At 47.6% G+C, this 12,865-nt stretch overlaps 1 protein-coding gene across 2 annotated transcripts in view; it reads right to left on the reverse strand.

Annotated features, from left to right (window-relative positions):
- The window catches only part of SAMD4A (sterile alpha motif domain containing 4A), a 221,150-nt gene that overhangs the window by 23,470 nt on the left and 184,815 nt on the right, over positions 1-12,865 (reverse strand). For both annotated transcript variants that reach the window (XM_080643317.1, XM_080643316.1), the window contains 3 exons: positions 10,770-10,856; positions 3,521-3,854; positions 502-587 (listed from right to left, as the gene is read on the reverse strand). In XM_080643317.1, coding sequence (XP_080499443.1) covers positions 502-587; positions 3,521-3,854; positions 10,770-10,856 — 507 coding nt within the window. The remainder of the gene's footprint in view (positions 1-501; positions 588-3,520; positions 3,855-10,769; positions 10,857-12,865) is intronic.

A 12,865-nucleotide genomic window follows, 5' to 3' on the forward strand; every position in this document is an offset into this window, starting at 1 on the left:
GCTAGCTTTGAGAGCCTGGTAGGCACAGCTCCATCATGCCTCAGTCCTTCTTCAAAAGGACACATGGCTAAAAACAATCCCCGCCCCCCTCACACACACATTGTTTCTGCTGCACACTCTTTCTCCGTCCCTCCCTCAAATCTCCTTGAGCCCAAAGGCATCATGTTTCAAGACAAAGCATTGAAAGACTTGAGAACATCAGGGGCTAGGTGGCAGGACTGTGTGCACACCAACCAGGCTTGGTCACTCAGAGATTCTTCCAGAGTCAGAAGTTTCTCTCAGGCATGCACCCTCACATCAGAGCTCAGTCCGGATGAATCTTTGGACAACTAAGTTATATACAAGCTTTGTTTAGGCTTGAGGCCACCATGCCAAGTTCTGCCCGAGCTATTCGGACATCTACCCCACAGAAACAAGTTGTTGCTGATTCAAATGATCCTGCCACAGGAACCATTTCTAAGCAATGAGAAAAAAAGCTTTGTGAAATCTATCATGACTCACCTCATGAATTAGACACTTGTCTATGAGCTGTAAATAGGAACTTATATTCTCCTCATCGGGTCTGGAGACCAAGAGCTGTGTGCACACTGTGAATTAAAAAAAAAAAAAAAGATGAATTAGAAAAATGCACACCCATCTCCTAACCTTGAGATCTGTTTCTGATTTCCTTTCAGGACCAGTATTTTGAGAGGTATGTATGCCTGTGGCTGTACGTAAGGCTCACAAAAAAGGCCAGGAGGCTCCTCATTCCACTGAAGTCAAAGGCTCGGGCACCACGGGAGCCCTTGCCTCGAGAAGCCCCGTCGATTAATTCCAGGCATACCATTCTATATTAAGCCTCTGCAACCCAGCCTGACACGGACACGCCGGGGGAGGAAGAAAGCAGCAGTGTCCCGAGCTCTGTCTTTGAAAGAGGCTCCTTTTGAGAGGGAGTTCAAAGGCAGCAAAGGCCATCGGTGTTATTAGAGAGCAGTCTCTGTGATTTTTATGAATGAACCGCGCACCTCATTTGGAGGAATCAAGCTGGCACATCCTTTAGGACGTGAGGTGCGTGGGTGCACACATGAGCAGGAAGCCTGCTGCTCAGTCACTGGAGGGTTATTTCTCAAAGTGATCCACGCACTTATACACACACAGGTTCACCTACACACTCAGGTAAGTCTGAGACTGACAGAGCAGAGTGAGTCTGTGGGCAGAGTACACACGCTGCTGCGTTTCATGGCCACGTTAGTAGAGCCCATTCTGCTCACTTCTAATTGTTGACAAAAGACATCAATTAGAAGTGAAAATGCCTGGCACTCAGTAAATCACACTTGAAACCTGGGCATTCTGATTTTTTTTTTCCTCTCCTTAATCCTGCATAGGATTATAGAGTTGTTTGTAACAACAAAAACTTGGAAACCACTTTGATGTCCATGCATTGGGGCCATTAAATAAATTATGGTTTACACATACTGTGGGATAGTATGCAAGAATGAGTTGGTGCTACTGTATGGATAGAAATATTAAAAAAGAGTTGGTGCTACTGTGTTGATAGAACTGTTAAAACTATATAATGTAAAAAAGCTGCAGAGAAGCATGTAAACAAGACCCGTTTGTGTGTAAAAAGGACACTCATGTGCTTGTATAAAGTTATCCAGGGGATATTCCAAATCTGTTTATAGTGGTTGCCTCTGGGGCTTGGGGTGGGAGGGCGAGTTTTCACTGTCTCCCATTTTGTGTAGTTCTGATTTTTTATGTTGACCTTGCAATTATTTTATAATTTATTTAAAAGCATTTACTAGTAAACTTTATAAACAAGCTGGGCCAGAGAAGTGCAGGCCTCCTGAGGGCAGAGCCCCCTATACTTCTCGCCACAGGGGAGGTGGGGTGAGGCACCTCAAACTCAGGTAACCACCCCCATAACACATGGCCCTTCATCCATGGGCTCTGGTCATCTGCTCTAAGCACCCACTAGGGGGTGGGGGAGAGCAAGGAGGCGAGGGGAGAAGACCAAGCTACTGGCATTTCAGCCCCAAGGGATGCTACAGGTCATCTCCTCTGAATCAGATTTTTAAGGATTTAAGTCTTTTGTAGGACATGTATCACGGGAAGTTTCTCAGTGCAACTATAAGACTCAGGTGTCTAGCCCGGTAGGTGTAGCTCAGTGGTTAAGCATTGACCAATGAACCAGGAGGTTACAGTTCAATTCCCGGTCAGGGCACAGGCCCTCGTTGTAGGCTTGACCCCTAGTAAGGGGTGTGTAGGAGGCAGCCAATTGATGATTCTCTTTCATCATTGATGTTTCTATCTCTCTCTCCTTCTTCCTTCCTCTCTGAAATCAATAAAAATACGTATATATATATTTTAAAAAGACTCAAGTGTCCATAGCTGTTGGTAAAAACTTTATTCTTTAAAATGGTCTAAAATATTGGACAATAAAGAAGAAAAAAATTATCTGCCCTTCCCAAAAGTAAAGTACAGACATTCATTACATTTTTCAAATAATCAAGAGTTCTTGTGACATACCTATCAAGCACAAATTATTCTGGCATTGGACAAGGATATGTGCACAAGGAGCTTAGCCACGGGCAGTCCAGGTAGAAAGGGTGCTCTTACCCAAAGGACCACGTATGAATTCTGCCCTGCCCTCCGGACACACACACACACACACACACACACACACACACACACACACGGCATGATCTGTGGTAAGGGATGATTTTAGCCCAATGATTTTCAACACGTACGCCGAGGCACACTGGTGTGCCGCAAGAATTTGTAAAACATGCAATACCGCCCTAGCCGGTTTGGCTCAGTGGATAGAGCATCGGCCTGCGGACTGAAGGGTCCCGGGTTCGATTCTGGTCAAGGGCACGTGCCTGGGTTGTGGGCTTGATCCCCAGTGGGGGACGTGCAGGAGGCAGCCGATCCATGATTCTCTCTTATCATTGATGTTTCTATCTCTCTCTCCTCCCTTCATCTCTCAAATCAATAAAAATATATTTTTTAAAAAACAACAAAAACATGCAATACCTGACTATTTAGTCAGGGGCACTGGCCGCCTTTCCCTTAAGATTGCCAAAGGAAAAAATGACAACAGCCAATACAACAACAGCTGCCGGGTATGAAGAGATAAAAATTATACCTATTTTTCATCATATCGGCAGAAAATATACTTTTTGGTGTGCTGCAGAATTTTAGAAATTAAATGATGAAAAGGTTGAAAATTGCTGCTTCAGCCTGAGGGTCCAAGGCCCAGTGACGCTCTGCCAGAAGGGCCCAGCAGCCCTGGTCTGGAGAGTGGGAGAGGACAGATACAAGGTTAAGGAAGAGACCTTTGGGGGTCAGAGAGATCTGAGTTCAGATCCAAATTCCTCAACCTCTCAGAGCCACACTTTCCTCATCTGTACAATGGGCTCATGACATCAACTCTGGCAGGCAGCTTATCCAGCACCCAGGGGAAGCCCCTCGGGGACTGGTAGTTCTGGTTAGTGGTGTTGAGAGAAGAGAAGGGAGATTGGGGGACTTCAGGCTCTACCTTTCCCCATGACACGCGTGAACTGCCCGGGGAGATCCCCCTCCGGCAGGGGGGCGACAGCCAACTCCCCGTCACAGCTGCTCAGATGGTGTGGCTGGAGCCCGCCGCTGGCGCCGGCTGAGGTGGTGGCTGTGGCACCGGGGGCCGTGGCATTGTCTTTGCAGTCGGGGCTCTGGCTCTCGGGTCCCATGAGCGAAGCCGGGTGTGGGGCCTGGGGCTCCCGGCGGCGAGCCTCGGGGGTGGCGCTCGGGGAGCTGTAGGCCTTGATAGGAGTCAGGATCATCTGGTGCAGCTCCTGGAGTGGGATGCGAAGGCTGCCCCCCTCGATGATATCCTAGACGGTCAGAGGGAGAAGACCTCCATTAGAGTCAGGGATGGGGTGTCCCACCTCCGATGCTTCCCCTGCCCTGCCCAGAGCTCTTCCCAGACAGGACGCTTGGCTGCTGGCCCTTCATCACACATTCATTGGTAAAGCAACCATTTCAATTTTATCTAATACTAGAGGCCAAGTGCATGAATTCGTGCACCAGTGGGGGGTCCCTCTGCCTGGCCTGCGGGATCAGGCCGAAACCAGCTCTCCGACATCCCCTGAGGGGTCCTGGATTGCGAGAGAGCGCAGGCCAGGCCAAGGGACCCCACCGGTGCACGATTGGGGCTGGGGAGGGATGCGGGAGGCTGGCCAGCTGGGGAGGGACTGCGGGAGGGCTCCAGGGCATGTCTGGCCTATCTTGCTCAGTCCCGATCAGCCGGACCCCAGCAGCAAGCTAACCTACCAGTTGGAACATCTATCATAGCGAGTGTTTGAGGGGCCTTAGCATATCATTAGCATATTATGCTTTGATCGGTTGAATGGCCGACTGGTCGACCGGACACTTAGCATATTAGGCTTTTATTATATAGGATTAGCCCAGGTAGAAAACTTGGAATATACAGATATGTACAGTGAGGAAAATGTACATCACCTGAAAACCTCACTATCTAGAGATGATCACTAAAATGATTTTGGTCCATTTCCATTCCTGGCTTCTTCAGGATCTTTCTATAAAATGCATTTCTATAGCTTATACTTACATACTTCAGAAGCTGTATAACAAAGCTGGGTCATATGGTGGCTTCCTGTCTTGTGTACCAGTGGTTTTAAGTGAAGGAACCTTCAATTCAGCCCACGATACAGGAAACACAGGGTAGTGGTTTAAGCACAGATTCTAGGATGGATGTGGGGTTTCAAATTCTGACACAACTGTGTGACCTTGGGTAAATGACTTAACCTCTCTGAGCCTGTTTCCCTGTGTATAAAGTGAAGATAACAATAGTACCTGCCTCATCAGGTGGTTGTAATGATATTAATATTTTAAAGCTGCAGGTCTATTTTTGCGTCACGTGAAGCACAGTGGGTGAGGGGCGGAGGGTGGGAAATGAGATCCGAGGAGCCACAGGGGGCTGAGTGTGGAGGCCTGTAGGCTGGGGCAGAGTGCAAGAATTTCTTCTAAATGAATGGGAAATGAGGGAAGGTTTGTCGCAGGGGCACGACGTGTTTTAGAAGGATCATTTGCGAGAGAAAGACATGTAAGATATATGTATAGTATAATGTATATAATTGCATATAATATATATATGACCTGATAAATTAGATCCTTCTGCACACGCAGTTTGATATACTGGGTATTATTTATTAGGAAAAGGAATGGAAGTTGATTCTGACAGACATTTACCCACGTGCCAAGTGCTCCCAGAGGTGCAGAACAGGCTCAGACACTCGTGGCTGGAGGTCGGGGCAGGGCTCTTCCCTGGCATAGTGGGTGGGCCCAGCCCCTGCCCCAGTGCTGCCCAGTGCTTATGCAGCAAACTTCGCCCTGGGATCCCGGAAGGACACTGACAAGCAGTGCCCTGATTACTCATGAAGATTTAATCTTTGGAGAGCCCAAAATAGCAAGGACATAATTTTAAAAGCACGAGTACCAATCCATTCCTGGGATCCTCTCTTACCAAGAAAAATTGCTTGATGATGTCAAGGAACACAAGGATATGGAATGTGATCATTTCTGCACCGAGACTTTCTAATCAATCAATTAGTAAGAGGAAACCTGAGGACAGCAGCCTTGGACAGATGTGTTTTAATTCTGGGCAGCAAAACACCAAGAGCCCTGCTCTGTCATTGACGGGAACCTGCTTTGTTCAGGGAGTTGGGAGCAGAGCCTGAATTGTGCCTTCGCCTAGTTGGCACCCAGGGTTCCTGAGGGAAGGGAAATGCTAAGTAGCCACCAGAATTGTCTCAATCCTGGCCAGGACGCTGTCCGGCCTTCTTTAGGGGACAGAGTCCATTTTTCTTTCAACACCTGGTGGATATGGCCATGGCGAGACCAGCCGCAGCCTGTGCTGGCAAGCCTGATGTGTGAGTTGGGGTGCTCCTGATCATTCCCAGTTTTCCTACTGCCCAGACTGGACCAGCCTTTTCCCAGATCTCATACTGTCACGTGACTGGTTCCCTGACTTTGGACTTGGTAATCTGGTTGAGGGCAAGGCACATGGAGGAGAGTGAGCTGACCCATGCCAGGAGAGCACTGATGCCTCTTCTGACCAACTATGTGTCAACTGGACCCCTGCCTCTAGGTCCTCCAGTTCCTGCCAACCACTCAGCCAGCACCTGGGTTCTCACTTCCTCGTCCAGCTCCTGACAGAGGTGGGGGAGGGAAAGGACAGAAAAGTAGTGAGGCTTCCCATGAAAGCAGAAGGGCATCGCATGCATCTTGTCATGCCATCCCACGTGGCACCTACCGCGGAGGCGAGCAAATGCATGCCTGTGACATCGTCAACTGCCACCAGACCTTCATCTGCTCTCATCATGTGGCAGGAAGGTCTCTGCAGTAACTCCATGACGGGGAAACAGATATGGGTTATGCTAAGAGCTGGACTCCTTCAAACAGGAAACATACACTTGCCCCAAGTTCAAATCTTATCTTATTCTATTGGAGACAACCACACCAAAAAGGAAACTACAAACATAATGAATAATGTTGGACACTTTCAGGAAATATAATTTACAGGAATCATGCAGAGTTTGGTTTGGTTTCCCCCACAGACTTCAAGCCACTGACTCAAAGATAACACTTCACCATCAGCTTCCATGGTGTGGCACAAAGACCATCAGGTCACATGCTGACTCCTCAAAATGGTTCCAGAACTCAACATGGAGTGCCCGAGTGGGGCAGGAAAGTAGGAAACCGCCCAAATGGGACTCAATCAGTGCCCTCAACTAGCTGTTGGAATTAATTCTCCATGTTGACAAAAACAGGGATTCAACCCAAGTCTCTATTGATCCTCATACCATAAATGGAATCCTATATTATACACAAAAAGGCAAAAACGAAGCTGCGTGTTCACTAATGTGCCAAGCTGGGGAGCTCACATGAGAACAGGTAATAGGAAGCTGGGCCACCATTTCACGGCCACCAGCTGGAAGGTGGACCAGCTGGAAGGAAGCTACTTTCAGACCGTCCCAGCCTTCCTGGCCTAGCTCTTTTAGGTCTTTGAGGAAGACTGGATGAGCCTTTCCCAGGGCATTTAACAGCAATGAGATGCAAATCATATGGGAGAGAGCTTCAGCAGCCAGTGTCCCTGACACATACACAACTGTCCGTAGCTCCATCCTTGTCTTTCTGTGAGAAGAACTTGACTTCCATACCATAAACAGGACTCCTGCATCTGCTTAAATCCATCCTCTCTCCTTTTCATTCACCAAACATCAGCTGAGCCCTACCTGGAGCCAGGCACCGTTAGGTATAGGGGATCTAGAAACAAATATGCCAGAATCCTTGACCTAAGAAGCTTACAGTTGTGGGACCCATACGGTGTGAGTGTACTGCCAGGGCAGGGGGCTGTGGGAACATGGAAAAGGCATAGATGTGTGTGTGTGTGTGTGTGTGTTTGTGTGTGTGTGTGTATCTCCTTTCTCCATGCCAGGTCCCAGCCTTAGAGTATGTCTGATTGAGCTTCACAGTTTGGGAGTCAGCTGAAAAGGATGGTGAATAAACATTTCATTATTAAAGATAAATGTTGAAAAAAATCTGCCTCAATGACCATTCCAGTTTTTCCCCTTTTCCACCAAATATCTTGAGAAGTCTACATGTCCTTACCCCAGAGCCTCATTACCCACTTACATTCCCCAGTTCATGGGTTTCCCTTTGGTCTCTTCCCAGCTCCTTGAAACCCTTCCATCTTGGTTACTGGTGACTTCCTGATAACCAATTATAGGGGAGAGTTCAAGCATCATCGTATGTGATACATGCATGGTGCCCAATTAGACTCCCTCCTTCAGACTCTCTCTGACCCTCGGGGAAGGCTCAGCCAGTGTCTGGTTCCTCCAAACCTCCTGTGGCTCCTCAGGGCCTGTCCTCAGCTCTTCACACACAACACACTTTTGGGGGTACCAACTACCATTTACACACAGATGACCCACAACTGAGTCTTTCAAACCCTTGTGGACTCTAGACTGTTCTTCTGGTTACAGACCTACCTTTCTGCCTTGCTATTTCACAGGCACCTCAGACTCGATCCATCAAACTGAGCTCCATTTCCCCACACTGGGAACCCTCCCATGTTTTTTGTCCCAAATGGCATGGCATCCAGGTCCAAGCCCCCCTACCAATGCTTGGACTCCTGCTAAATGGCCTTTCTGACCCTTCACCCGCCTGGGCCCTGCCGTGGCTCAAGGGCCCACTGAGACTGGCTGTAGGCTCCTAATGTGTCTCCCAGCCAGCACTGGCCCCTTTCAGGTTCCTCTCCTCACCCTGCAGAGTGGTGTGTTCAGTCCAGGAAGACGTCCCCACCTGCCTCAGGGATGACACGCCCCGATCACACTAGAGTGTGAGAGCTCTGGCTGTGCGTGGAGTCCCCAAGGCCAGGAGCTGCGTGTTACTCAGGATTCGCCTCCAGTGGCCAGGGTAAATCTAGTCCAAGGCAGATGCTGAGTAAGTGTTCAGTAACTGCGTGGAACGGCTCTGGACACAAAGCTCATCTGCAGTGACTACAGATTGTGAACTAGCCACGGGCGGGGTCCCACGATCTCCTTAGAAATCCCCAGGTTCTCTGTGAGGTAAGAATGCTGTGGGAGGCCAGGCCATGGGGACAGCATTTCCAACAGCATAATCAACTGAGGATGCCTGGAAGGCCAGAGAAATGGCTGGTTTCAGGGTGTCCCTGGTAGCCCAAGTGGCGATAGGTTATGGATGATGTGGCCCTTGAGGAGCAGGAGAGACCCAGGTCCCAGGAAAGAGAGAACAGAGCCAGGGGCTGTCCTTGGTGGATGCTGAGTTGGGGTTCACCTCCACCCCCAGGCCATGAGCTCCTGAAGAGGCAGACAAGCAGGTAGCTGAACATGGATGTTCTGAAGCAAGCTCAATGTGATGGTCTGATCCACAAGCTTTCCTCTTCAAAGAAATCAGAGAAACTCTGCATTGCTCTCCTCCTGCCCAATAGCTGCCCTCAGACTCCGTATCACACCTGTCATCTTTTCAACATTCCAATTCCAGTGGAGAGAGTCATTGTGCAGAGTCAATATTATTCTAGGTGTGAAGTCTGGGACGCAGAAAACATCACTGATGTATCAAAGGTTAGATGGGAAATCAGTGCATGACAGGGCCGCACATGCTCCCTGGCTGCCCAGGTGCTTCCACACACTGATTCAGCCTCAGGCCCCAGGGAGCACAGCTCACAGCAATTCCACCTCTCTGTCTGTGTGTGTGTGCTTCCTCAGTGACAGGACAGGAATGAGTTCCTGAAGGATGCTCCAGAAATAAGGGGGGTAAATCATTCTTTCACTATAACACTCAGCAATGTAATCCCTATGCAAAATGTTCTCTGTGCTTCCTAACAGATAAGGCCAACACTGGCCTTTTAAATGCTTCCCAAAAGAGAACGGTTTCTTGTGTTAAAAATGGCAACAATCTCACTCTGGACAAGCTGCTTAGTAAAGCAGTTAGCATAAAAGTTTGAACAACAGAAATAACCTCAAGGTCAGTTGCACAGGTCACTGTCAACCGTGATGAACTAATTGTGAATGGGCCTGGATGTGCATGTGAGTAGTCTCTGTGTATCCATCCAGAGGCTTTAAAAGCAACCTTCCTTAGAAAGCATACGTGCATATTCTATAAATATACCTTACCTCCTATTGTGTGGGCTATGCATTAACTATAACTATATACGGCATATAAAAGTATACACACATTTTGTGAATAAGTTAAGAAAACGCACCTCCCATTGGATTAAAATGTGTATGTGCTCACAAAACTCGCTTTAGCCCTACCTACCTCTACTTTGCTCCCTTCCAAAGGCGCCTGGGAGATAGCTAACGAGGTCACCACTGGAGCACAGATAACTACTGAACTTCCCACCACCACTCCACCACTTCCCAACAGCAGTGCATGGAATGGCGACTCTGGTGCAGAGCAGATGGCTCACTGTGTGTGGAACCAGGCCTGCTCTCCTCTGGCCCTTAGATGAAATCATAAAGTCACCAAGTCCTAAAAATGACATCGTTTCCAGAGTGATGTCTGGATACAAAGATAGGACGAGAATGTGTTTAGACAGCAAACACAGAGGGACAGTAGCAGCTGATAACTGCTTTTAACACTGGAATAAACTCTTTTTCAGCATTTGGCATTTTTGAGATGGTTCCTATCCGAGTCATGAGGACCTATTCTGTTGTTCAGTGAAAGTGTGAAATTATTCTCTGGAGAGCCAGCACTGCCGTTTGCCAAGTGACTTTGATCCCCTCTAGTGGAACCTGGGGCACACCTGTTGGTGTTGGCCTCTCTGGGGCAGCTTTCCTCAAACCCAGGTCCTTCCCTGGGAGTGGAGGGGGAGAGCAGCCATGAGGCAGGACTGCATACTCCCTGCACTGTTTTGTCAGGATTTCAGCCTCTGATTGGGGGTTGAACCCTTCTCTAATCTCGTCACATGCACAAAAGGCAGAAGAGGGGAATGTACACAAAGAATTCATTTGACAGCACTTCCTCTGTGCCTGGGATGGCCAGTCACAGGCTGCCTGGACCCCGGGAACAAGTACATTTCAGTAGTCAGGTTACATGGAAGCATGAATAACCAGGAGGCTTCGCTTCAAAATCATGTCATTTTCCCTAACTTTGATAAGGAAACAACGTGACATACTCTATCAGGTCTGCCAGTGACACTTGCCCCGGGTCCATTCCCCGTGATGAAGGTGGGAACGTTCTTCCGGCCGGGAATAACTTACCCTTTCCAAAGACTTCAGGAGGTTTTGTCTTTCTTTGAGCTTCTGAATACTGATGACAATTTTGTGCCTTGCACCTTTGGTAACATTCTGTAATTGAATGAAAGTTATATTTAAAAAAACATTTTTAAGAATTAGCTTAGAGACTGGGAGGCTATTTAGTACTTTACTGTTTGCTTTGTTCCTACAGGTTTGCAGACTAGTAGATCTCTACTTGTCTCTCCCGTTAGCACCTATTGCTAGAAAGCTCTTCCTGCTTAATAGTCTAACTCCATCTGGCTTCACCTGAGCCTGTGTCTTTTGCTGTAACCTTCAGGAGAGGGAGAGAAAGCTGAAATAGTCAATTACCCCACCCCGCATGAAATTCCTTCACAGTCTTCTTTGTTTTTAAATATATTTTTATTGATTTCAGAGAGGGAGAGAGAGATTGAAACATCAATGATGAGAGAGAATCAATGATCAGCTACCTCCTGCACGCCCCCTACTGGGGATCCAGCCCACAACCTGGGCATGTGCCCTTGACTGGAATTGAACCCAGGACCCTTCAGTCCGCAGGCTGATGCTCTATCCACTGAGCCAAACCAGCTAGGGCTGTTTGTTTTTGGTTAATCCTCACCTGAGAGTATTTTTTTCCATTGAATTTTAGAGAGAGTGGAAGGGAGGGGGAGAGATAGAGAGAGAGAAACATCAATATGAGAGAGACACAACTATTGTTTTGTCTCCCGTATGTGCCCCAACCAAGGCCAGGGATGGAGCCTGCCACTGAGATACATGCCCTTGACCAGAATTGAACCCAGGATCCTTCAGTCCCCAGGCCGATGCTCTACCCACTGAGCCAAACCAGCCAGGAAATCTTTATAAATCATTTTTAAGTCTCACACTTCTCTTTTCCAGGCTCCCTCCCAGGTTCCCTGGAGTTCCAACCCCATAGAGATACTCATGGCTTCCTCAAATCTTTCCTGTTTCCCATCTCGAGAAGATGTGAAGTCCAGAACAGGTCTCACCTGGTGTCACAACACGCAGGCGATTTTTGTCAGGAAACTTAAACCTATAATTCAGTCCTCACTTCAGGTAAATGATTAGGTTTCACAGGGTGGTGGATCTTATTTTCTTAATTGTATAGCAATGATGAGCCGAAGGGTTTAGTTTAACACTTGTTAACTATACATACTGCAAATTTCCAAATAGGAGGTTCTTTCTGAAATCAGGTCTTTAATACAAACTTCTTACAACTTCATAGCATTCCTCTTAAAAAAGGAAAAAGATGGCAACCCCAGCGACATCTCCTTTACTTAGGAAAATTAAGTTGTCAACTGACAACTGAACTCATTCTCAAGATGAAGCACCAGGGACATATTTCTGTTTAGCCTTGACTTTGGGTTAGAGTGAATGAAATCACTCTGAAAAGTTGGTGCTGGCCTCTGGCATTGCCCTCTGCATCAATTATTTCTTGTTGTTGTTTTTTTTCCCCTGAAGTCGAACAACTTTGATGACTTAGATTTTTTTCTCAACTATGACCCAAAGACAAAAAATGCTCTTAGAAGCGGTTCTCATCAATTCCTGGGATCTCAAGGAGCAACCGAGATGAAAAAGCAGTGGGAGAAGCAATAGGAAGTTGAAACGAGTGCCTTTCATTCTCGGAGAATGTGCAGTGACTTTGGGTTTTGTCTTGCATCTCAATACTGGTATTCAGCCAGGCCAGCAGAGGTTAACTGAGGGAACTGGATGTGTACCGGGAGTCCAGCGATCTGCTGGGAGGTATGTGTTCAGACCAGCTATGCCCCAAATGGCACAATCTCCTCTTCCTGCAGGGGAAATACTATTAGCCTGTTCAGACCATTAATTCTTTTAAATCACTACTCAAAGGAAACCGAGGTCAATTTAAAACATGCAAATAGCATTTTAAACAAGGGAAACAAAGACATCAGTCAGATCTATTTACTCGAGCACAGCGTGGTAGGAAACATGCTTAGTTTCAGGGGGGGTCTGTTGACTGGCCTGGACTTTGGCAACTGCACTTGGGGGAAGATGCCTTAGAAGGAAGGAGGAACTTTGTCCTTTGTGGTACGCAGAAGGGAAATGAAATCTGAGACCTGAGG

The sequence above is a fragment of the Plecotus auritus genome (genome assembly GCF_963455305.1).
Source record: "Plecotus auritus genome assembly, chromosome: 1".
Taxonomy (NCBI): domain Eukaryota; kingdom Metazoa; phylum Chordata; class Mammalia; order Chiroptera; family Vespertilionidae; genus Plecotus; species Plecotus auritus.